Raw genomic sequence first — 27,302 nt, forward strand, 5'->3', positions numbered from 1 at the left:
AGTGGCTTGGCATGCATAGTGCTCCAGTTTGCAGCAAGTTCAGACTGTGCAAAGAACATACACCATTATTTAATGGTGTATTTTAGGACAAACAGGGTGCATCTACATGTGCAATTAACGTGTAGCAATAAACTCTGGTGCAGTTTGTGCTGGAGTTATTGCTCCCAGGCGCAACATTTCAATGTGCATTCAAGACCACAGCACGTTGCCCACACCTGGCCTGTTGTGAGGGGCGGGGGTGGGCAGCAGCCTGCCAGCCCAGGGCTGCTCCACCCTGGTTTAGCATGCTGTGGAGGGCCCGGCTGGGGCACAAAGGTGCTACAGCATGGAGTTGGCTGGCAGGCAGCCCCCGCACTGTAGCACTCTCATGCCCCAGTCAGCCACAGTCACTGTCTATACATGCGTTTCAGCACACATAACTACTCCACTGTAGGATAGTACTATCCTACCACGGAGTTAGTTGATTTAATGTGCCCTAACGCGGGCACATGTGTAGACAGTGATGTTTTACTTTGGAGCTAATTAATCAGCTCTGCAGTAAAGCTCATATTTAGATGTACCCACATTTATTTACTTTGTTCTGTAACACCTCTACTTAGAGATAACTGGTACATGTACATATTTCAGTCAAATGCATGAGTGCCTGGAGCAGGGGTCAGAGTGCCAGAAACACCCACAGCCTTGACTTGTAAGGTGTCAGCATGCCATTGATGGACAGTTGGGGAGCCCTGAGAAGCCCTATTCGTGTTGTGGCAGCACAGCCCCAGCCCCTTCCCCACCATCTGCCCCAAGGAATGCGTGCACCCACCACCAGCAACAAGCCAGGCTGGGGCTCTGCAGATTTCAGTGCAGCTGCTTGCAGCTTCCCAGCTCCCCCACAGCCGGTTCAGGTTCTGGACAGGGTCCTGCCTCCCACCATGGAGCCCAGGCTGTTCGCAGCAGGTGGCAGGGAGGCTGCTAGCAGCTGCACCAGGGTCTGTGGAGTCCCGGCCCGGCTTGTTACTGGTTACAGGTGCATGTGCACCTTGGTGGACAGTGAGGAAGGGGCAGGGGCTGCCCCTTGTGGTTCTCCCACTGTCTGCCCTGAGGCCTGTGAGCCAAGCAAAAAATCTTCTCATGCCATGCTCTGGCCTAGAGCATCCAAGTCAGATCTCTCATTGAGAGCCCACATGAGGACAGTGCTGTCCCCAGCCAGAGGCATAAAGATAGGCAAGGGCACATATGCTACCTTTGTAGGGACCATAACTAGAAGTCTCTGATTAGATATGAGGTGCACGTGTACCTGTATGTGGAATAATACATGTGCATAATATTATGTGCATAATACATCCCAAAGAACAACTGTTACAGTAAGCATAAATGACTTTCTTAAAATGAACTGATGGCCCAAATTCTCTGAACTGTATGCTTGATGTACACAGGGGGTGGAAGCAAGGATGACCAGTGAATATCAGGTCAATATCCAGTGCAAGATTGATAAAGAAGTGAAGAGGGAGGTCTCTGTTATACTGGCTGTCACTGGTCTGGGGGCACTGTGTAGTAGCAGGGGATCAGCGTGATATGGCATCCAGACCAGTTTCCCATTTGTTCCGCCAAACTCCTTTATGTGTTGGATCTTGGGAGAGGAAGTGTTACAGGAACTGGCTGGCAGCCCTAGACCCTTGAAGGACTTTCGCAGGCTTGGAGAATTCTCCATTGCTCAGATCCTCTAGGTAGATGGATACAAAGCAGCTGCATTGTGGCTGGGAGTCTCAGCCAATATGCTTTTAGCAGGCAACTTTATCTTGTGAGTCTAACCCAATATGCTTTTAGCAGGCAACTTTATCTTGTACATGATTTAAAACTGAAAAAATTGTACTTAAAATTACTTAGGCACATGTTTCTTAGAGAAAGTGTGCATGGGATAGCTTGTTTTCAGTAGACTGAGGAAAAAAAACAGTACAGAATATAGGAGTGCTTCCTGGATGGAGAATTATTTTCAGTATTTCATTTTTTTTCAACCAGTGGTCCAAAGCTTACTTTAATGTGCATACTCCAAAGCCTGTATTTATTGCAAAAATCATGAATATCCTCCCTGGTATTTCCACAATGTTTGCTCCATAGTATACGATGAGCAGGAACTCTGATACATTCTTGTGCCGGGAATTCTTATTGGCTAGTTCCTAGGTGCTTTGGATTGCTTTTTGGAGGCAGCTATCTGTCCATTGCCAAATACAAGCAATTTGGATCACCTTTCTGGGGCAAGAAGCCTAAATTCAGACTTTTCAATGCCTAAATAGTGGCACCTCTGAGAATTATTTGGATCTGGCTTTTAATGCCTTGCCTATTAAAAAAACTTTTTGCGTATATGACTTTCCCAGCATCATGTTAGGAACTCTGTGACAGAGATGGCACTCTGTTCCAGGGTGACATTCCTATGCCTAAGCCATTGGACTGTTCTTCCTCTTCTTGCTGTCCCCTGCCTTGTTCATTATACATCTTCCAGCTTCTGCAACAAATGAGGCAATGGGCCTCATTAGACAACCTTAATTCATTCCTAGGATGTGGTTCATCTAGTGACCTGACTGTGGCAGGGGAGATCCTAAGCAAGAAATACATGCCCATATAATTTTAAAAAATCATAATTTACACAAACAAGAGGGCTGAATTAGAATTGCAAAGATGACCTTGTATCTGCCATTTTGTAATTTGTGAGTGCTTGACTTTGCAAACAAAATAATTTTAACGTAGTTGCTTTGGGCTTAAGGCTTTAAAAAACAAGCTGAAAAAAGTATAAGATCCATCAGGTGGAAGTATGTTGGCCATCCACATAGATCATTGCACTATTAGAATCCTTAGATCCACAGTACACACCTCTAACACTTTAGTTAAAGCTGGTGGCAAACTCACCTGGAGCCCCGGGCTGGATCCAGGCTGCGAGACTCTTTGCGGGCCAAATCCAACCTGGGGCATGCTCCTCTGCATTTTGAGTCCAGGTTCTTCTTCTGTTTGCTTTTTACTGCTTGGGAATAAATAGAGAGGCATTGACAACCAAGAAGAGGTATCCCCTGGCAAACGGGAGGAGAAACAGTGTTACTAGTCCTGCTGAGCTGTTGCACACCTAGGAAGCTGGTCATCACTGTCCCCATAAGGCAGTCTGGTTGCCATGTAAGAGCTTTTTGGGAATAGGGAATGCTCAGTACAGATTAAATATTTAGATATCTATAAAAGGCTCTACTGAGCATATGCTAACTAGATTTTTAGGAACTTAGCTAGATTTTGGAAGATTTTCACAGGGACAACGAAAGTCACAACTGTACTAGCAGAGTGTGAGCTTTTTCACCCCTGCCTCAACCAATTTTAAATTCCAAAACATGGTGGTATGCTTGCCAGTGAAATGGTTATTAAAAAATGTATTTAGTCCATATTTTGTTCTCAGAAGTAGCCACGCCATTTATGAAAGTACCGTGCTCTCCCAAAACAAATCACCCAGAGACAGATGCATGGAATGGAAAAAATCTTATTGAATGGTATACATTTGATATTTTTTTGATCAGCTAAAAACTGAGTCTTAAAGCAGAAATTTTTAGGCAGTTTCAGCTATAGATGTTCTTATCAGTTCTGCTTAAAATATGTATGTACTTTTATTGACATTATTTTGCACCATTTTTGGTGCGTTATTTTGTACAGCTATTTTTGTGTTGTCTCTACTTTGGAGAAGGAAGACCAAAAATGCCACACTTCTAGTATCAGGGGTGTACTTGGTAGCTGTGTTGGTCTGAGACAAAAAGACATACAAAAAACTAGAACTCTTGGTTCCAAAATGATACCTTTTATTAGACCAACTGGAAAATGGCAAGAAAATTGTCCTTTTCTGCAAGCTTTCGGGATCAAAGTCTCTTCGTCAGGCTCTGGGAAAAGTGTAGATGGTACAAGATGGTAGATGGTACACTTCTAGTATTGCCTTTAATTATAATTTTTATCGTATAGGAGGTTTACAAGCCATCGCAGAACTGTTGCAAGTGGATTGTGAAATGTATGGGCTAACAAATGACCACTACAGTGTTACATTAAGACGGTATGCGGGAATGGCTTTGACAAACTTGACTTTTGGAGATGTGGCAAACAAGGTATATTTTGAAATTAGTTTTGTACATAATTTTACATTTTATAACATAATTTTATTTGAGTCAGAAAAGTGAGAGGGTGATGGTTAATCCCCAAGGCAAGTTTATAGAAGGGGCACGGGACAGCTGTGATGTTTCATTGGTAGGCTATAACACCAGTGACTAAACATTCCATTAAAAAATGTAATAGCACTTCTGTTCCAAAAATTGTTGGGTTCAAGTTGACCTTTAAATTAGGGATCAGAATCTTTTGTTTGTTTGGATTTTTTGTCTTGTTTTTTGGTATGAATTAATATAGTCCATATTCCCAAACAAAGACTTAATTGATACTAAATTACACACCTCTCTTGGAAAATTATGCAAAGTTTTTCTAGCCCCATAGATTTGAGTTTACCACACAGACCCAGATACAGAGTATTGTAATTCTAGTTGTCAAGCCAAAGAATAGTGCAACTGTTATGAAAATAGTATTTTTAATACATTTGACTGTTTTTCTGCACTATATCTTATCAAATTAATTACTTGTGCAAGTGATATAATGTTTTTAAGTTGATAGTTGTTAATAATCTCATTTTTCCTCTGATGTAAGGAATGATTTTTTTTATTCAGGCCAAGATTAAATGATTCAAAGTGTTCTTGGATGCAGAACAAAATAAGCTTTTAATTAAAAAAAAATATATGATCAGGAGTAAACAACATACTCATTGGAGTAAAATTTAAGTAGATAATAAGTAATTATCTTCTCAGATTTAGCAAACAAATGACATATAAAGAATGAGCTCAAGACTAGTCCATGTCTGGTCCTGGACCCATTATTAGAAAGATAAAATTTGAATCATTGATTAGTAGATCTATGCTGCTCCTGCCTCCTCAGAATTGAGCCTGAAAATCATACTCAAGTTTTAAGTGGTTGGAGAATTTAAATTAAATGTCTAACTGAAAAACCAGTAACATTGAGCTATTTTTTAACCCAAATCAGCAGGGGTGACTAGTTTATTATGTGAGAACTGTGTACATCTGTCATTTTGTATATTTTAATAGCCTCTTCCCTTTTTTCCCCTGAAAGGCTACATTGTGTTCTATGAAGGGCTGCATGAGAGCTCTCGTTGCCCAGTTAAAATCTGAGAGTGAAGACTTGCAGCAGGTAACTTTTTTTTTTTCCTTTGAGAAGGAAACATTCCCCTCCAAGAATCATTTCACTGATTTGCTCTGTCTTCCATCACATCATAGTGAAACTTTGCATTTGTGCTTGCATTATGTTCTTCTCTAATTTCTTACATTCCTCCCACTCATCTGTTCTTAACACTCTCTTCTCTTCCTCCATTCATAGTTGACTTCATGCCTTTTCTTATGCTTTATGGTCCCAAGGGACTGAGATTGCAGTTGGGGGTATTTTAAGCATATTTCTTCTCTGACATTTCCCATATGGTGAAAGAAAGTAAATAGCGGCTGCAGAGTCTCTACTTCAAGGGATATTCTACCTTATACTGGATTAGGTTGTTCTACAAACAGTATGTTATAAAGTGTCCATGCTGCACCAAGGCATCTAGTCCAGTGTCTTGACCCTCCATAAAGAATTTTTTTAAAGATTTTTAAATAGACATTTCTTTAAAAGAGCATTTCGAATGATCCTGAGAGTTTGACCAAGAAATCTTACTTCAGTACCATGAAAACTACTTGACATTGCAAGTAAAAATAGAATTGAAAACCACTTTGATAAACATATAAAAGAACAAATCATCACAGTTTTTAGAAAGGAAAAACAACAAAACAATGGATGAAGGAGCACTGCTAAAGATAAATTGAGTTAAACTTTAAAGAGATCTTTGAAGCTAAATAATCATAAATGAGACAGTAGATAAGAGACCATGAAAGATAACTGTGGGGAGCCTCTGATTTAATATTAGGACAGATGTTAAATGTATGGATTAATAATCTGGAAAGGAAGGTGAATAGCATGGTGCCAACATCTTTAGAATTAGTTAAATTAAGTAATCAAAAGTAGAGAAGATTATGAGGAAATGGAAGTATATATCAAATCAAAGAATGTGTGCCTATGACAAATTCAGGGTAAGGCTTGTTGGAAGAAACAAATTAAAATATTCTTACACGTTCTTGAGTTAACCAGCTATAAGCACTCAGGAGAAAAGGTCTTGATGCTTATTGCAGGAACAGTTCAATGGAAGATTCTGCTCATTATGAAGCAATAGTTTAAAAGGTAAACAACAGTAGTTAAAAGCAAACTGTGAAGCAGTAGTTTAAAAACAATAGTTTAAAAGCTATTAAAATGGTTAGAAAATAATGTTGAAACTATTTAATGCCTACACCTGGAATACTAGATATAGTTCTGTATAGAATATATTCTCAGTGGGAAGAACAACAGCAGAAATGTAAGGAGCATAGATGAGAGGTATTTAAATAGAAATTGATGAGAGGAAATAGATGAGAGGTATTTAAAGAGAAATTGAAAAGGGGACTGTTCATTATAGGAAAGACAGAAATGAAGACATGATAGTTGTATAAGCACATTAGAATGGTAAAAGGCACAAATTGTGTACTCCTGTTTGCCCTTACACAAGAATAGGGAGATGAAAAATAAATTTTAAACTGCAAATAATTAACCTTAGAAATTGTTCCTGCAAAATAGCACTGATGTTCAGGACCCAGTGAAGTTCAAATAAGGATTATGCACTTTTATGGATAATTAGGCCATCCATAGTTAAATGCTAACCTGTCTGTTTTATAAGGGATATAGGTTCTCATGGTTCAGGGCATAATTACCTACAAATTGGCTGGGTTAGGTTATTCTGCAACTGTCTACTGTAGGGGTTCTTCCATTCCTGAGTACTAGCTGCTGTCAGAGAAAGCATACTGTGGAGTAGAACTCTTAGCTACCATTCAGTTTCTCAACTAGTGGATCATTCCAGTTCTACGTTTTTCTTCCTCGTACCCAAAAGACAAAAGAAAATATTTGTTGATGCATATATTTTTGTTGAGCTATAAACCCACTTTAGAGGGACACTAAAAAGGAGCAAACTTTTAATGTACAAGCTAGCCCAGTGGTTTGAAAAAGAACTCCAAACTTGTTGCTTCCATTCAGAAGCTGTAAAGGGAAAGGGTCATCATATCATCTGGTGAAAAACTCAGTATGTTGAGATGTATTTTCCTTTTATGTTTGCAGGTCATTGCAAGTGTTTTGAGGAATTTGTCCTGGAGAGCAGATGTCAACAGTAAAAAGACTTTGCGTGAAGTTGGAAGCGTGAAAGCTTTGATGGAATGTGCTTTGGAAGTTAAAAAGGTATAGTTTATAAAAGATTTAGTGCATTTTTAAAGGCCTGTATGAATTTTTCTTCTTAGACACAGAGAAAAAAATATTGTTACCCTTTTGTCCTCAGCCATTAGCCAAATATTCAGGTTCTTCTAGTTTGTTTCCATTAGGAAAAAAAACGCTGATGGGAAGTATTTCTTTGTTGGAATCCTGTTCAATTGCAAACCATTGATCCCAAGTACTGTTTCCCACACGCACAATAGGAATCAAGCACAAGGCAGTTCCTTTGCTGAAAATTCCAAAGCTTTCTCCAGCCAGCAAATCTCCAGTCCCCAAATCTCCCTCTTTTCTTTTCTCCCAGGATCACACTTTCAGTGCTTAACTTGCCATTAGCTGCTTAGCTTCTTTGGCTGCTTTTTGGTATTTCATCTGACAAGAGTACATGCCTCCATCAGACAGGGTTCTAAAATTTCTTTGCTTATGTGGCTCAGTGTCTGACTGGACTTGCATGCAACTTGTGTTTTGGTGGTGAGTTGTAGTGTTTCATGTACTCTCCTCCTAGAAGTAGCTTGACTGCTTATTATGTGCATCCACAGTTGGAGGGTGCTTTTAGACCAGGGGTGGGCAAAATACTACCCACGGGCTGGATCCAGCTTGCCAAGGGATCTTCTGGCCTGCAACAGGTTCCTTGATCCTGCCCAACCCATGCATAGGCGGCAGCCTAGGCCGTGGCACTGCCAGTCCTGCTGCCCCCAGGTGCCCAGAGAGGCAGAGCAGCGTGACACCTGGATTTGCTTCCCAGCAGCACCAGCTCCTGGCTGCTGCCACCACTGGATCCAGCCCCACTGCCTGGGCACCCCAGTGAGTCTCCCTCATAGCTGCCGCCAGGGTGGGACCCATGAGGACAGGGTGGATGGGATGGGGCTGGGGGCAGGCATGAAGTGATGTTCCAGAGCAAGATGGGCAGATGAGGCTGGGATCACGGGGCAGTGACAGTGTGGGGCTGTGGCCACGATCCACTACCTGCATGCCCCTGTGATGCATGTGGGTTCTGCGGGCAGGGGTGTGCAGAGAATGGATTGTGGCCTGGCCCTAGCCCCAGCCCTGCAGTTACCACGCCAGGATCCCAGACCAAGCCCTGGATGCAGTTCCCTGCCCACCCATGGCCTTATCCCATCAGCCTAGCTGTGTGTCCCGGCTGTGCTGGTCCCAGCTGGTTTCCATGAAAACCCCAGAATCGTGAAGCAGTTAGTGTGGGGCTGGGACCCAGGACAGAGGCATGATCTGCTGCCTGCATAACCCTGCCCACAGAACTGGTGCCCATCACAGGTGGCGTGCAGGCAGTGGCCAGAATGGGACTAGAGCTAGGGCTGGGATTTGGGGGAGTGGCATCTGGGAGTGGGACGGGCAGGCAGAGCTGGGGCTGAGACCACAGGGTGGTGACAACACAGGGCCAGAGCCCCACGATCCCAGCGTTGGCCCTGCCCGCCTACCCATTCCACTCCTGGATGCCACTCCCTGCCCACCCACAGACCCATTTTGGCCAATCGTGAAGCAGAGCTGCAATCTGCTCCTTGCATGCTCCTGCCTACAGAGCCAGCACCCATCACAGGGATGTGTAGGCAGATCACAGCTCTGCTCTGTGCTCAGCTGGGATGGGGCCAGAGCTGAGATCTGGGTGAGTGGCATCCAGGAGTGCTGAGGCTGGGATACACAGGTGCTGAGGCTGGAATCATGGGGCACCTGCCCACCCATCCATCCTGTTCCTGGATGCCACTCCCCGCTCACCTGCAGCCCCATTCCAGGCAAGAGCAGAGCTGAGCTGTTATCTGCTGCCCGCACACCCTTGCAGCAGGCACCAGCTCTGCCCTAGGTCTTGGCTCCATGATGTCACCCCACTGCAGGCAGGTTGTACGGCCAGGCAGACAGGATGGGGCCGCTTAGGGATTTTGGTGAGCTGTTGTGTGGGGGAGAGGTGTGCTGACCCAGCTATAGTAGCTCACCAAAAATCCCTATATGGCCTGTGGGCCCAAATAATTCCCCACCCCTGTTTTCAGTGATGGTTTCATTCAGTCTCTGTCATAACAGTACATTTCTTACTACTAAGTTAGGAAAGTCAAAGTGAAATAAAAACGTTCCCAGCTTGTATTTAGCGCTAATAAAATAGTGTATAAATCCTTTGCGGAGTTTGGTTATAGCCATATTGGTCTAAGGCAGACAAGGTATATAAATCCTTTATAAGTTAATTGTAATTTAGATTTTGTAATTGTACTTTTGAAGGATCAGTGTCACCAAACATGTACAAACAATTATTCTAATTTTCTGTTAGGCATACTGCAAAGGGAATTATAGATTCCTTTGCTTACTGAATTGCTAAATCATCTCTGTACACTTTAAAATAAGAATGTAAAAAGCAAATGTTGTATAAAATATATATTCTAATGGTTCTTAAACCTTTCCATAACCAGACTTCCCAAGGTGCTTTCTTATTTACTATATAGGAAGAACAGGGTGCTCACAAGCTCCTGTACCTGTTCAGGACCACCCTGGAGTTGTGATCTCTAGTGGAAAATTCAGCTCCTCCCTTGAAGAAGAGCTTTCAGAGCAGGCTAGTGTTGATCAGTGACTAATTTAGCAAGGGAAACCAAAGTTGGCACCTGTGGTCCCTTCTCTGAACTCAAATTAATTATCTGAAACTTTGGTACCTGAAGGCTATTACACTTCATTTTGGAAGTGGAAACTGCTGCTCTTGGGTGCCCATTGCCTCACATAAAACAGTGATTTGCATGTGTTGTTGGACTTGTATTTAATAAAGTGTACAGCTTTAACAGCCTCATCAGGTACATTTCCCCTGGCATCTCTTCCGCTGTCAAAGCTCCATAGTGACTGAAACCATCCATCAAAACGGTTTGTGATGCAGTAGTTAGGGTTTTAGTCGCTAGGGGTGTAAACAGACATTGCATTTCTCCCAGAAGAACCTTTTTGTCTCAGGATCCTACAGAGGTACATCAGTTGCTCCACTTTAAGTACCTGTGAAGTACACAAGATAAACTGTTCTAACACTTTTTCACAGGACAATGTCTGTAAATTAATATGGGCTCATTCAATTTAATTGCTAGTCATTCCAGGGACAATCCTGTAGGGCTGGGTTCTGTCCCTGGCCACCTAGTGGCAGAGGTATAGCAATGCAGTTTGAAATGGCTATGTGTGTAAAGGACTGTGCCACTCCTTTTGTCCTGCATTTTGACTGCGATCAATCAGGACCACCTCAAATTAGATGTCTTTTTACAGACCAGTTAATTGAGATGATTTTTCCCTCATTCCTCAAATATCTTTAGGGCAACTAATAAAACAGCAATGGCAACCCAACCTCATTGCAAGAACTGATGAATGGAGGCCTTTAGAATCACAGGTTGAGTTGGATATCAAAACAAGAAGTCCTCATTCATGAGAATCTTTACAAATGCTAGGTAGATGTTAAAACTGGGCAGGGTAAGACACCTGTAGCTTTTTCTAGTTGCATTAAGAAAAAACAATTACAATTAATATTTCTAAACAGCTGAACCCACATTTATAGCTACATTATGAATTGGTCAGCTGGACACATCATTGAAGAAGGGATTTGTTTTAAGTGGCAACAGCTGATTCTTACATAATGGCATCAGAGGCAGAGTTCAATCAGTGTTTCCCTAAGTGTGTTATATGAGGCCTAGCAGCTTCCACTATTCTGTTATGAAGTATGATGTTTAGAGGACTTTTTTGTTGATTTTGTCATTTAATAAAGTTGTCTTCTAATTTTGTAAATTGAGAAGCTTCTTCTTGAAGAAGTCATTGAATGTAAAGGTATGTGCTTAGTCTTAAAATAGCTCAATGTTCCCATTTTAATGGGTTATGTTCCTACTCAGAATTCTTTGCCAGCTACTGTGACAGCTCTTTGAAGTAACATGGTAGCTGACAAGCACATGATGTACATATTTTGGAATTTGCCAGACCTAGTAGATCTGATCCAAACATGAGAGAAGGAAAGGTAAGAAAGTAAGGGTGGTAACAGTAGACCTGCTGTATGTAAATCAAATTTTGTGGGGAAAATCTGGAGAAATAGTACCAGCTGCAGGAAGATAGAGAACAAAATATTAGATACCCAAGTGCAGCAAAATGGTAAATTCTGTTACAAAGTTTGCAGCAGATTAAAAGAAAATGCTAAACTTTTATGGTTGCTGAGCTGTGTTACGTCTAGGATTTGTTGAAATTGATGAGGTAGTTCATTCCTCTTAAAGCTGTGGCTTTAGGCTGTCTGAAGATTCCAGCAGGCATTGATGCTGTTTATATTTTGTTCACAGTTTTCTCTGGGCACTCTTGACCCTAGGCTGAAAACCCTCGGTCTAATTCCATATAATTTTTTCCTCTCTTCATAGGAATCCACCTTAAAAAGTGTACTGAGTGCCTTATGGAATTTGTCAGCACATTGCACTGAGAATAAAGCTGATATATGTGCTGTGGATGGTGCTCTTGCCTTTTTAGTTGGCACACTAACATACCGGAGCCAAACAAATACTTTAGCCATCATTGAAAGCGGAGGAGGAATACTACGGAATGTTTCTAGCTTGATTGCTACGAATGAGGACCACAGGTAAATCTGCCATCTAGTCTTATCTAAATTCTGTAGCAGAAATCTGTTTTAAGAGAGCTCATAAAAAGTTCCAACATGAGTCTACATTCCAAATAAGTAGCGCAGTCAAGGTTGATTTTATTTTTGATGGTTTTGGTAAGATAAACAGTTCCCTTGGGTAACAGTTGTCTGTAAAAAAGACTTGGAAAAAATAGCATCTGCTATGCTTGTTAAACACTAAGTAGTAACACTGGCTTCTTCTGGAAGCTTTCATCAGTCATTCCAGCCAGAGAAAACCAGCTGGAAAAAATGGCAGTCTACACAGAAGAGGGAGGTGTCAGAGGAAAAGAAACTGAGAACTGTAGTAGAATATAATTAGCATTTAGGTTATGATTTTAGCAAAGTGAAATACTTTTGTGCTGTAGAAATTAAAACTAATTATCTTAATCAAGCACTAAATTTAGCTGCAGCTAGTTTGATATGCTTGTGTTTGGCCTTCATCTTTTGGAAATGGCATGTGTTGATTTTAGTTTTCCACTTAATTCCAGGCAGATCTTGAGAGAGAACAGCTGCTTGCAAACCTTACTACAGCACTTGAAGTCACACAGTTTGACAATAGTCAGCAATGCATGTGGGACCCTGTGGAACCTCTCTGCACGGAATGCAAAGGATCAAGAAGCTCTGTGGGACATGGGAGCAGTTAGCATGCTCAAAAACCTCATTCATTCGAAGCACAAAATGATAGCTATGGGCAGTGCTGCAGCTTTAAGAAACCTGATGGCAAACAGACCTGCAAAATATAAGGATGCCAATATTATGTCTCCAGGTTCAAGCTTGCCATCTCTTCATGTTCGAAAGCAAAAGGCACTAGAAGCAGAGTTAGATGCTCAGCATTTATCAGAGACTTTTGACAACATTGATAATTTAAGCCCCAAAACATCTCACCGTAACAAGCAGAGACATAAGCAAAATCTGTATAGTGAATATGTTCTGGACTCTAATCGACATGACGATGGAATTTGCAGGTCAGAGAGTTTTAATACCGGTAACATGACTGTACTTTCACCATATTTAAATACTACAGTGTTGCCTGGCTCCTCCTCTTCCAACAGAGGAAATATAGAAAACTCTCGGTCGGAAAAGGACAGAAGTTTAGACAGAGAGCGAGCAATGGGATTAAACAGCTATCACACAGCTGCAGAAAGCACTGGGAATTCTTCCAAGCGAATAGGAATGCCAATCTCAACTGCTGCAGCTCAAATCGCCAAAGTAATGGAAGAAGTAACAAATATGCATATTCCACAAGAAGACAGAAGTTCTGGATCCACATCTGAAATGCACTGCTTGACAGAAGATAGAAATGCACTAAGAAGAACATCCACTGCCCATGCACATTCAACTACTTATAATTTTCCTAAATCTGAGAATTCAAACAGGACGTGTCCTGTGCCTTATGCAAAAATGGAATATAAAAGAGCTTCAAATGATAGCTTAAATAGTGTCAGTAGCAGTGATGGCTATGGCAAAAGAGGTCAAATGAAACCTTCCATTGAATCTTACTCTGAAGATGATGAAAGTAAGTTTTGCAGTTATGGACAATATCCAGCTGATTTAGCCCATAAGATACATAGCGCAAATCATATGGATGACAATGACGGAGAACTAGACACCCCTATCAATTATAGTCTTAAATATTCAGATGAACAGTTGAACTCTGGAAGGCAGAGCCCCTCACAGAATGAAAGATGGGCGAGGCCTAAACATATAATAGAAGATGAAATAAAACAAAATGAACAAAGGCAGTCAAGAAGTCAAAATACATCCTATCCTGTATACACTGAAAGTGGTGATGATAAGCATGTGAAATACCAGTCACCTTTTGGACAGCAAGAATGTGTTTCTCCTTTCAGATCAAGAGGTTCCAACAGTTCTGAACAAAACAGAGTAGCTTCTACTCTTGGAATGAACCAAAAAGTAAACCAGTCCTTGTGCCAGGTTGATGATTATGATGATGATAAGCCAACCAACTACAGTGAGCGTTATTCTGAGGAGGAACAGGATGAAGATGAAGAAGACAGACCAACTAATTACAGTATAAAGTACAATGAAGAGGAACATCATGTAGATCAGCCTATTGATTATAGTCTGAAATACTCAACAGAAGTCCCTCCATCGTCTCAGAAGCCATCTTTCTCTTTTTCAAAAAGTTCATCTGTACAGAGCATTAAAACTGATCATATCTCATCAGGTAGTGGAAACACGTCAACTGCTTCAGCCAGCTCAAAGAGACAGAACCAGCTTCATCCAAGTTCTGCACAGAGTAGAGGGGGTCATGCTCAGAAGTCTGCTTCCTGTAAAACTCCTTCCATCAATCAGGAAACCATACAGACTTATTGTGTGGAAGATACACCAATATGCTTTTCACGATGTAGCTCTTTGTCATCTTTGTCATCAGCAGAAGATGAAATAGGACGTGATCAAGCCACCCGTGTAACAGATGCAAATAACACTCTGCAAATAGCAGAACTAAAAGAAAGTAGTGGGCCTCTATCTACTGAAGGCACAGTAAGTGAAGTCACATCAACAACACAACATATTAGAACAAAATCCAATAGAATTCAGACTTCTAGTTTATCTCCCTCTGATTCATCTAGACATAAAGCTGTTGAATTTTCTTCAGGTGCCAAATCTCCCTCAAAAAGTGGTGCTCAGACTCCAAAAAGCCCACCAGAACATTATGTGCAGGAGACTCCACTTATGTTTAGCAGATGTACCTCTGTAAGTTCCCTGGATAGTTTTGAAAGCCGTTCAATTGCTAGTTCTGTTCAAAGTGAGCCTTGCAGTGGAATGGTAAGTGGTATTATAAGCCCCAGTGACCTTCCAGATAGCCCTGGACAAACAATGCCACCAAGTAGGAGTAAAACACCACCACCTGCTCAAGCAGTTCAGGTAAAGAGGGAAACAGCTAAAGGCAAAGTATCTAATGCTGAGAAGAGAGAATCTGGCCCCAGACAGGCAGCTGTAAATGCAGCGGTTCAAAGAGTTCAGGTATTGCCAGATGCTGATACCTTGTTACATTTTGCTACAGAAAGTACACCAGATGGGTTTTCATGTTCATCCAGCCTAAGTGCTCTGAGTCTTGATGAGCCATTTATACCGAAAGATGTAGAATTAAGAATAATGCCTCCTGTACATGAAAATGAGCATGGAAATGAAACAGAACCTGAACAGCCAGATGATACAAAGGATAACCAAGAGAAGAAAACTGAGAAACCCACTGAAACAGAAAAAGATATACTAGATGATTCTGATGACGATGACATTGAAATATTGGAAGAGTGTATTATATCTGCAATGCCAACAAAATCTTCACGCAAAGCCAAAAAGCCTTCTCAAACTACTGCTTCAAAAATACCTCCTCCTGTAGCCAGGAAGCCAAGCCAGCTGCCAGTGTACAAACTTCTCCCTTCACAAAACAGAATGCAGTCTCAAAAACATGTTAGTTTTACACCTGGAGATGATATGCCCCGAGTGTACTGTGTTGAGGGTACACCAATAAATTTTTCAACTGCTACATCTTTGAGTGATCTCACAATAGAATCGCCACCAAATGAGTTGGCCAATTTGGAAAATGTGGGTACAGGGACCAAGTCAGGTGAATTTGAAAAGAGAGATACTATTCCTACGGAAGGCAGAAGTACAGATGATGCTCAAAGAGGGAAAAACTCAACTGCAACTACCTCAGGATTGGATGATGACAAGACAGAAGAAGGTGATATTCTTGCGGAGTGCATTAACTCTGCTATGCCAAAAGGAAAAAGCCACAAGCCTTTTAGGGTGAAGAAGATAATGGATCAAATTCAGCAAGCATCTTCATCTCTAACTAGTAAAAACCAACCAGATGGTGAGAAAAAGAAGCCGACATCACCAGTAAAGCCTATGCCTCAAACTAATGAGTACAGAGCACGCATAAGAAAAAACACAGAGCCAAAAAGTAATGTTAGTAGTGAACGAAGTTATTCAGACAACAAAAATGCAAAGAAACAGAACCTCAAAAATAACTCAAGAGACTTCAGCGATAAGCTTCCAAATAATGAGGAACGTGTAAGAGGAAGCTTTGCATTTGATTCACCTCATCATTACACACCTATTGAGGGGACTCCCTATTGTTTTTCACGGAACGATTCCCTAAGTTCGCTAGACTTTGATGATGATGATGTTGACCTTTCTAGGGAAAAGGCAGAATTAAGAAAAGGAAAAGAAACTAAGGAAACAGAAACAAAAGAGTGTACCAATATAGAACAGATTTCAAATCAGCAGTCAACTAATAGGTCACAAGCTTGTCAAAAACACCCACCAGGCAGAAATCAGCCAAAAACTTTCCCACAGTCATCCAAAGAGATCCCAGACAGAGGAGCAGCTACAGATGAGAAAATGCAGAATTTTGCTATTGAAAATACCCCTGTTTGTTTTTCTCGCAATTCATCTCTGAGTTCTCTTAGCGATATTGATCAAGAAAACAACAACAACAAGGAAAGTGAACCTACAAACCGGACTGAAGCTCCTGATTCACAGATGGAACCAAGCAGACCGCAAGCTTCTGGTTATGCACCCAAATCATTTCATGTTGAAGATACACCTGTGTGTTTTTCTAGAAACAGCTCCTTAAGTTCCCTTAGTATTGACTCAGAAGATGACCTTCTGCAGGAATGTATTAGTTCTGCCATGCCCAAAAAGAAAAAACCCTCAAGAATAAAAAGCGAAGGTGAAAAGAATAGTTCTAGAAATATGGGAGGCATATTAGCAGAAGATCTGACCCTTGATTTGAGAGATATTCAAAGGCCTGATTCAGAGCATGGTTTTTCACCTGATTCAGAGAACTTTGATTGGAAAGCTATTCAGGAAGGTGCAAATTCTATAGTTAGCAGCTTACACCAAGCTGCTGCTGCTGCTTCACTGTCTAGACAAGCTTCATCAGACTCTGATTCCATTCTTTCACTAAAATCAGGCATTTCTTTAGGCTCACCCTTTCATCTTACACCAGACCAAGAAGAAAAGCCCTTTACTAGTAATAAAGGTCCAAGAATTCTTAAGCCAGGGGAGAAAAGTACATTGGAAACTAAGAAAACTGAAACTGAAAGTAAAGGAATTAAAGGAGGAAAGAAAGTTTATAAAAGTATGATTACAGGGAAGGTTCGCTCTAATTCAGAAGTTTCAAGCCAGTTGAAGCAGCCCCAGCAAACAAATATGCCTTCAATTTCACGAGGTAGAACAATGATTCATATTCCAGGAGTTCGAAATAGCTCCTCAAGTACAAGTCCAGTTGCCAAGAAAGGGCCTCCACTCAAAAATAACAGCTCCAAAAGTCCCAATGAAAACCAGAGTTCCACTAGTTCCCCAAGAGGAGCTAAATCAACAGTGAAGACTGAGCCAAGTCTTATAACCAGGCAGCCATCTCAACAGGGTGGATCAAGTAAAGGACCTTCAAGGTCAGGATCTAGAGATTCCACTCCTTCCAGACCTCAACAGCAGCCCTTAAGCAGACCTCTGCAATCTCCAGGTCGAAACTCAATTTCCCCAGGAAGAAATGGTATAAGTCCTCCTAACAAACTGTCCCAGCTGCCAAGGACATCGTCCCCCAGTACAGCTTCAACTAAGTCCTCAGGTTCAGGAAGAATGTCATACACATCACCAGGCAGACAGATGAGCCAGCAAAACCTTGCTAAGCAGACAGGATTACCTAAAAGTGCCAGTGGCATTCCCAGAAGTGAATCTGCTTCTAAAGGATTAAATCAAATTCTTAGTAGCAGTGGATCAAACAAAAAAGCTGAAATATCTAGAATGTCATCCACAAAGTCCAGTGGAAGTGAATCTGATAGATCGGAGAGACCTGTATTAGTGCGCCAGTCAACTTTTATTAAAGAAGCTCCAAGTCCAACACTTAGAAGGAAATTAGAAGAGTCTGCTTCATTTGAATCTCTATCTCCTCCTAGACCAGATTCTCCTACCAGATCCCAAATACAGACCCCAGTTTTAAGTCCATCACTTCCTGATATGTCTTTATCCACTCATTCAACTGTTCAGACTAGTGGTTGGCGAAAATTACCCCCTAACCTGAGTCCTTCTATAGAGTATAATGATGGGAGGCCAGCAAAACGTCATGATATCGCTCGTTCTCATTCTGAGAGCCCATCTAGACTACCAATCAATAGATCAGGGACATGGAAGCGCGAGCACAGTAAGCATTCTTCATCACTTCCCCGTGTAAGCACTTGGCGAAGAACTGGTAGTTCTTCCTCAATTCTGTCTGCTTCTTCTGAATCCAGTGAAAAGGCAAAAAGTGAAGATGAAAAGCAACATGGAGGTACTTTTTCTGGACACAAGCAAACTAAAGAAAGTCAAGCACCAGCAAAAGGGACTTGGAGGAAAATAAAGGAAAATGAAATTCCTCAGATAATGAATAATCCTGCCCAGAATTCCTCCTCAGGTGCTACAAATGGTGCTGATACAAAAACTTTAATTTACCAGATGGCACCTGCTGTGTCTAAGACAGAGGATGTCTGGGTGAGGATTGAAGACTGCCCTATTAATAATCCTAGATCTGGAAGATCACCCACAGGAAATACCCCCCCAGTTATTGACAGTGTTTCAGAGAAGGGGAATGCTAATGGTAAAGATTCTAAAGAGGTTCAGGAAAAACAAAATGCAGGAAACGTTCCTGTCCGCACCATTGGGTTAGAAAACCGCCTGAATTCATTCATTCAAATAGACAGTCCAGACAAGAAGGGAACTGAAACAAAACCTGTGCTGAATAACCCCCCTCCTGCACCAGAGACCAACGAAAGCACTGTTAGTGAACGTACACCATTCAGTTCCAGTGGCTCAAGCAAACACAGCTCTCCTAGTGGAGCTGTTGCAGCAAGAGTGACTCCTTTCAACTACAATCCAAGTCCTAGAAAGAGCAGTGCAGATAATGGTTCTGCTCGACCATCCCAGATACCAACCCCAGTAAATAACAGCACAAAGAAGCGAGATTCAAAGACTGAAAATACAGACTCTAGTGGAACTCAGAGTCCAAAACGTCATTCTGGGTCTTACCTGGTGACTTCTGTTTAAATACATTTTGGAATAAAAGAAAACCTGATGTATTATTTACAACAGTTATGTAGAAATTTTGTTTCAAATGAAACTTTAAAAGACTTGGGGGAAGTTGGGTTTTTGGTTTAATTTTGTTTTTATTTTTTTTTGTATATAGGTTTGATTCTTGTAGAGGGTCCTTGTTCTGGAAGCCATATTTGATAGTATACTTTGTCTTCACTGGTAATATTTTGGAGGGTACCTGATTGATAGTTTGGAATAAAATCACTAAAGCAAGTATATTTGTACAGTATGTTTTACATGTATTTAATTAGCATCCCATCCCATGATCCTTTAAATATTGCTTGTCTGGAAATAATGAACACAACAGATAGAAGTAATACAGATATATTGCTGTATCAATCATTTCTAGATTACAGACTGACTAAACTACATCAGGGAAAAATTGGTATTATTTATGCAAAAAATATACTCAGTTTTAGTATTTGTGAATCCATCTAACCCTATAATTAATCATGTGGCTGTGAAATTCACAGTAATATGGTTTCTGCTGAACAAGCTTTCCCAGCCTGCTTTTCTGCATGAATGAAACTGATGGTTCATTTTCTGAAGTAATGATTAACAATTCTGTGGTCACATAATGTGCATAGATAGCTATGGTGTAACAATTTACACTTTCTTTGTGCTCTGCAAAAAAGGAAGTCTGTGTAACTGTAAAATCTTGAACAAAATTATTTTATCTGAATTAGATTTTATCTGAAAGTAGGTAGAATTTTTGCTATGCTGTAACTTGTTGTATATTCTGGTATTTGAGGTGAGATGGCTGCTCTTTTATTAATGAGACATGGGTGATGTCTCAACAGAAACTAAAATGAACATTTCAGAAATAAATTATTACTGTATGTAAATCTTGCGTGTTACTTCTGCATTCTTGAAAAAATCAATAATTTCATTATGAGATTTTTTGATATGTCACCTTAAAATGTTGTGTAATGCACTTAAACTTAAGGCCTGATCCAGCAGAATCCTAACAAACGCACACATTCGCGTGAGCTGTCTCCCCTGTCTCCTATAAATGGCTGTACCAGATTCACATGAGGATTGTGGGATCAAGCCCTAAGTCTTCTGTAAATATTTGCAAGTGAAAGATTTTCACACTTCTCGTGTGTAGGAAGGCTAAAGGCAGGCTATTTCCACCAGACAAGTGTAGCTTTCTTTTCACATCTACGCAGTCTGAAAAGAGCATTTTGTGTTTATAAAATGTGATTTTTTTTTTTAATTGGGGAAAATGTCATATATGACATTGGGAATCTAAGATGAAATTTTAATCCTATTTTAAGTCTATTTTAAAATGAGGGGGAAAAATTAAAGGGTCGAAAAAAACCCACAAGCAGCCCATAGATATTAAATCTTTATTGTCATGGTAGAAAATTAGCTTTATACCTGAATCATGGTATTTACTGCCTGAAGCCTTTTTGAATATGGTTTGTGCTAAATAAATCTGGAAAGAAACTGTGTTTTAAAAACATATATTTATTTTGACTGTAGATACATTTTTGGTTTAAGGTAGAGACACATGTTAAACTGTTTCAGATGGAAATCCTCTGATAACATGGCAGTTAAGTGCCTCTACATAAATATGTTAACATGTTTGTGCATGATTAATCAAACCAAGAGTAGCAGTTCAGTTCTTCTGTAACCCTCAACCAGTTTGGTTATTACATAGTCCTTAGTCTAGCTATTTGGTACCATAATTTGGGATCTCCTGACTTCAGCTGCTTGGGGATGACATACTTATTACAGAATGCTGATTTAACAGTTGTTTTAAGACCGTTGTACTGAGCATGTGAGATCCACAGGCACAATCTAGCATAGAAATTAATCTATTTTATCTCACATTCCTCATATTTATGACCTGTATTGTTTCCAAACAACAAGCCACTTGCAGAGAAAATAAGGCATTCCCATCAAAGTCATACTTATACTGAATGAAGACTCCAAAGCCCTCTGACAAGAAGGGAACATCACTTTAAGAAGGGAGCGGGGTTTTTGGGGCTGTGTTTTAAACTTTCTCCCACATCCTATTTGTTTACTAAACCGGTTCTGGAGGTACAGTTTTGGTACACATATTGGCATTTCTAATAATAAATAATACTTGAAATTTCTATAACTCCTGAGATAATCTTAAACTCTTTCAGAAACTCACACCACCTCTGAGATAAATACTATGGCTATCCTTTTATAGATGAAGAAAGTGAGGTGCAAGAAGAGCTTGTGACTTGCTCAAGGGCACTGTGGAAGGCTACAGACTAGAACATGCATCAGTGGTATAGTATCTCTTTTTATGCCTGGCCTTTTAATGCTTATGTCAAGGCATACTATAATAGTACAAGGTGCTCAACTGACACTAGTTCTGTACCTACTTTCTGTTAAATCTCACCCTTATAATGAAGCTCAATTTTTCAACTGTATAATTAATCTACATTATGAAAGATGAAGTGAAGATTAGAGTTAAACTTTGAGTACCACGGATAAGGGATTGTTCCTGGAACATTGTCATGTGTTTCATATCGGATTTAACACATGTAACATTTCCCCACCCTTGTAGTTAGACAGGTTTTCCAAATATCTCACCTAAATTTGCAGCAAGAAGAATTTAAGTCAGATACTAAAAAATACTTCCTAATCTATTCTAATACTGGAACAGACTACCTAAGGAGGTCATAGGATCTCCTTCATTAGACCCTCCTTAGTTGGAGATTAGTGATAGATTGTGGAATTTCCTTAACTGGAGGTTAGTTGGACATATCAGGGGTTCTCAACCAGGGTGTCACTACACCTGAGGGTGCCTTGAGATCCTCTTAGGAGTGCTGCAGAGTGCCACATAGTATTAGCACTGTTAGATGTGAAACATGATTCACAAAATAAACCCTGAGATTTCAAATAGGAATCCATAATGTTTAAAGCATTCTGGCCTTTTGTGGTCTTTCTGAGTTTTTCAAAACCAAAGAATTGCTCTAATTTTTGTTGTAGTCAAAAATAAAGTAAAAACTAAGAGCTAGGTAGCATTTTCCAAAGGGGATGCCTTGATTCTAGTGATAGGTGCCTTGAGTCTAACAAAGTTAAGGACCACTCATCTAGGCATATCTGATCACAGTTTAAAGCGAGGGAATGGACTAGATGATCTCAAGATCCCTTTCAGACCTACATTTCTATGATGCTTTATCCAAGTGTGCTATCCACTGTTCAAGGACACATGCCAGTGTTCAAGGACATTCCCTCATCCTTGTATACATTAACTCTAGCTTTCCTACCACAGTTCAGCTATAAAAATGGCTGCTGACCATATAAAATCAGGAGACTGGTGGTAGGACAAACATTCAGGTACTAGATCAGTGGTTCTCAACTTTCTTAGACTGAAGAAGGCACCTGTTAGACTCACAGCACCCCTCAGAAAATACCAGCTCTTAGTTTTCACTCGATTTTTGATTACAGAAAATAGAACAATTCTTCTGTTGCCAAGATATCAAAGACCACAACTGGGCTGGACAGAATGGTTTTAACACTATGTATTCCTATTCGAAACAGTTCATCTTGTGAATCATGCTGACAAACCTAACCGTGCTAACATTGTGTGGTACCTCATGGCACCCTTGAAAGTCTCTCAAACACCCTGGTTGACAATCAGTGTGTTAGATGTTGGGCGATATTTTAGGTTTTGTTTTTGTTTGTTTGCTTTTTCCATAATGGTAATTTGATTTATGCTGCTTTATATTTATTCTTGCTTCCTTACTTCTGCCTAGTTTCTGCTGAGCCATCAAACCAGTTTAGAGAAGCTTGTTTGCTTCCAGCCATGGACAAAAAGAAGGCAAGAAGCTGAGGAGAACAAGTTTCACTTTTCTGTTCTCCTTGGTATAACTGCACTTCCCCCCTCACCCACTGCCAATTTTGGTAGAACTGCAATGATTCTTCTCCATAGCTTACAAATTGGCTTATTTTGAACTTGTATAAAAATATCAACCTTGAAATATGCTCATATAACTGAACTTGAATTTACAGTTTTGTCATCTTGATGTGAAAAATAGCAATGTTATAACAAAAAACCTGCAAATAATCAGTTCACTTTTTAGAATGTACATGCATTCTAATTTAACTTTAAATGCTATTTAAATAGTCCATAGCTAAGTTATACAGTAGCTAGCTTTCCATTTTAATGCTGATATTCACCATGGCACTACAGTTTATAGAAACTAAACTAATCTAACTTAAATTTCTTATGTGCAGTCTTTTGCTAAAAATTAATTCTCTCTGAGAAAACTTTAGGGGGTTAATCCTTCAATCTGTTTGTCAGATATACATATTTTTGGAACACTGTTAAACAGAAATGGCTTGGTTTCTCAACTGAAAAATAACTTACGCTGTTTTCTTCCATGTGGGCTAGTATCCCAAATTATTTTTGGAAAACTTTGCAGGAAAAAAAGATTATTCTCCACCAAACTGTGAAATGAATTGATATTCTCCAAGTCATTGTGATCTTTCCTATTGTAGGTAACGCACATAAATCTCCAGATTACTTTCTTTTATTTAAAACTTAACTTGTGTGTCCTGGGATGGATTTTTTTTTAAGTCAATTGTTCAGGGGAAAAAATTCCTACCCTAATAAAAATTCTACCCACAGGAAGTTCTGAAAGAGTGGTCTGATGGTATATTGAAAAGTCTTAAGTTTAGTTTGCTTCTGATCTATTGTCTTTATTCACCTAGTGCTCATATTGAATTTATATATTCCCTGGCAGGAGAGCACTTCTTTAAAGTCCTAGGGTGGTTCTTCCATCTAAATAGAGCCTTGTATTACCTACATTGATGCCCTGCAGGGTTTCTATCCACTTGCATGCCAACCGTCCCTGTTCATGGTGAACCATGTATTGTAGATAAAGCTGTGGACAAGAAGAGAAACATCACCCAAGTACAAACATTATTTTCTTCTGTATACTGGAAAACCCTCTTCATACCTACCAGATTAACCAAATGTACTCATTCCTCATTTCTACCACCAACTCATTAGTACTTCTAAGGTATAACCAATCTCAATGCCCACATCAAATTTCTGGGTCATGCTCAAACATGCTTCATACTTTCTCATGTAAAAATAACAGATTTCATTTATAAATATATGCCTCTACATGTTTACAGATACATAGTTGCAGTTGGAATTAAGGTGGAGGTCTAAGCCAGAAAAAAGGACTTTGGGTGTATTGTGGTTGGTTATATGTTGGAAACAGGGAATTTCTTGTGATGAAGTATCTGGGAGTGCATATAAGTTATGTGTTGTTTATAGCTTACGTATTTAAATTAAGATGGCCTTAATTGGTGATATTTACTTAAATATAAATGTGGACTTGATGCCCATGTTTTCTAAGGTCAACCCTGACCTTTCAGGATCAGTCAATACATGCTTAATACAGAAAGGCCTTTCCTTCAGTTTTGTTCTTCGCTTCTGTTTGAGACTTTGTTGCTAATACCTTAACTCTGTAATGAATCCTTCCTTGAACAGTATTTTGGTGTATTTTCTATAATATTATTATAATTCTGGATTTGGGCTTGCTATGCATAATTTATTACTTGCAGTGTTATATAAAATTTCCTCTTGATTGCACCTTTTTAGAGTGGAACTCTTTTCTTTACTAACACATAAGTCCAGGCGTCTGTCTTTGTAAGCATTCTGATTTAATTAAAAAGAAAATTGTCATAGGGCACTTAAGTGCTAGAGGGTATGAGAAATAATGCCTTAAAAGAGCAGTAGATTTAATTTGGGGTAATGAGCAAATAAGTAGTAAAATTACTTGATCAAGAAATACCTACTATTCAAGATATAAAATCTGCAAAGGAACTGACAGCTTTGTTTAATAAACTCAATGGGAGGGAAACTTGGTCCAGCAGTGCATAAACTGCACAAATTGTACAAACTCTTTTTCTCATTCATAAGTTGTTCAGAAAGTAGCCTTATTTCAGCATGTTTCTTAAGCACACTACAACTTTAACTAAAACTCTTCTGCCAAATTAATATGTTCCCTGGCCTGATCAGAGGGATCTGGGAAACTGTGTCACATGAACAAAAGTTACAGTATAAACTATAAAAGGAAATTCTCAGACATCATTTTTAAAAACTGTAGCAAATTTTCATAAGTAATGTTTGGTAAAATCTTTATCAAAACTAAAATTTGCAGTTTAATGTAGCTAGATTAGAAAATTTTTAAATTCTAAATTAATTTTAAGTTAAAATAATGTGAAAGAATAGGAATGTGGAGCTAATGTAACCAGAGCAAACTAATTCTGTCCCTTACTCTGATAGCTGGTACATCTCTTTAAGAAAGGGTACTATATATATATATATGGGTCTGCAGAGCATGTCAAGGGGAACCCAGATAGCACAGTACTTTTTCACATTTACTTGTGCATTTTTCAAGACTTACAAGTCCTACAAAGCCACTTCTTAAGAGTTTGGTCATACTTCACATGGTGCCAGTTGTACGAAAGATGCAAAGCTAGGAGCTACAGCTAGAAAAATTCAGACTAAGTATGAGGCTTTTTATTACAATGAAAGCAGTTACCTGAAGAAGTAATGGATTTGGACACTTTAAATACAGTTTTGGATGCCTTTCATATATATCTGTTTTAGCTCAGCCAGAAGTAATGGACTTATAATGCACATATTTGGTTGTGACCGAAATATGCAGGAGGTTAGGCTGGTCATAATTACCGGTTCCTCCTAGCCTTGAAATCTATTAATTTATAGCAGCTGTCAGTGACCCCAAATGGCCAAAATGGCAGCCACTGAATAACAGCACATAAGGGAGCCTCTGTCATAGTCTTCTTCCAGTGACACACTAAAATAACAAGGGAAAAGAGTGATTAGAACTAGAAGCATGTTTTTTAATTATCCAACATTTGGTCAGTTGTGCTGTAGCCAGTTATTTGTTTTTTAATGTGTAATGCATTGGTAATGTGTTGTAAACTAGTAAAAAGGAGGACAGGAGTCCTATCTGCCTGAATATGCCCTGATTAAATGCTATTTCTTTAGCATCTACTCTTTGCTACTGTGAGATACAGGATAGTGGGCTAGACTACAGGGTAGTGTGGTCTGACCCAATATGGCACATCTTATGTTTACCACATACCTGTAACCCACTATATGAGCGTGTCTATTTAAAAAATGCTCTACATAAAAATTGAGGTGCAAGCCTATTTCAATATGTTTTGAGACTACATTAATACGAGTAGGGTGGACTGATTTAAGGTAAATATATTGTTGTCTGTCACTGTTCTTGTGTGGTAGTTACCCAGAGTGAAACAAACTAAGTATAATATGGTATTGGAAATTCTAGGGATGTTTTAGGTTACGGAGGGAAGGCATGTGATTGAGTTAGTGGTTGATTTTAGGGCTTTTTAATGGTGGACTGAGAAGAGGCTTCTGCTGAATGAAAGAAATATGAATAAGTATTGCTTTTGAACTATAGAAATGGGCTGGATGTTGGGCTGGGCTGAAGCAGGTAAATGTATGGTACAAGCAAGGCTTTAGTGTAGCTGGCTTGTCAGTTTGGGAGGAATTGGAGAAGAGGCTGGGTATGAAGCTCTACTAGGGGCCAGAATCAGAGAAGCTGCCTGCCCTTGGCCTGGCCAATTTGTGCAGTAGGGAAGGAGGCATGTAGTGCAGGGGAAGAGGTGCACTGAACCACAGCAATTCTCCTGCCACTGTGTCCTCCCCCTTACAATGCACACCCCTTGCCCTGTGCTCTCCCATATACCCCCTCGCCCACAGCCCCCTTGCACCACACATCCCTTCCCCTGCACTCTTCATTCTGCTCCATGTCCCCCATCTCCCCTCCCTGAACCAAACATCCATCCCCTGGGCTTTTCTCATGATCCGGTATTGCTTGTCCTGGGCTGGTACCTGATCTGCTGCTACTGCCAAGTCAAGTGCTCTGTGCCCTGGGAGAAGGCAGAGCAATGGCACGGGCTAAGCGGGGGGGTGGAGAGATGCGTGAAAGTGAGGGGGTAAGTGGCAACAGGGAAACACCAGAAGGGGGCAAGTGGTGAGGGGGGGCAGACAGCACTGGGGAAGGACAGGCAGTGGGGGAAAGCCCTGGGAGGCAGGTATGGGGAGGGGACAAGTACTGGGAGAAACAAGCAAAAGAGAAGCAAAGAGGACAGGTGGCAGGGGGTA

At 40.2% G+C, this 27,302-nt stretch overlaps 1 protein-coding gene across 10 annotated transcripts in view; it reads left to right on the forward strand.

The window, feature by feature from the left end:
* Positions 1 to 24,734, forward strand: part of APC (APC, WNT signaling pathway regulator) — a 163,516-nt gene extending 138,782 nt beyond the window's left edge. For all 10 annotated transcript variants that reach the window (XM_025207076.1, XM_025207075.1, XM_025207077.1 and 7 more), the window contains 5 exons: positions 3,970 to 4,109; positions 5,173 to 5,250; positions 7,288 to 7,404; positions 11,790 to 12,004; positions 12,532 to 24,734. In XM_025207076.1, coding sequence (XP_025062861.1) covers positions 3,970 to 4,109; positions 5,173 to 5,250; positions 7,288 to 7,404; positions 11,790 to 12,004; positions 12,532 to 19,099 — 7,118 coding nt within the window. In that variant the 3' untranslated portion in view covers positions 19,100 to 24,734. The remainder of the gene's footprint in view (positions 1 to 3,969; positions 4,110 to 5,172; positions 5,251 to 7,287; positions 7,405 to 11,789; positions 12,005 to 12,531) is intronic.
* Positions 24,735 to 27,302: the final 2,568 nt, after the last annotated feature.

The sequence above is a fragment of the Alligator sinensis genome, unplaced genomic scaffold (genome assembly GCF_000455745.1).
Source record: "Alligator sinensis unplaced genomic scaffold, ASM45574v1 scaffold225_1, whole genome shotgun sequence".
Classification (NCBI taxonomy): Eukaryota; Metazoa; Chordata; order Crocodylia; family Alligatoridae; genus Alligator; species Alligator sinensis.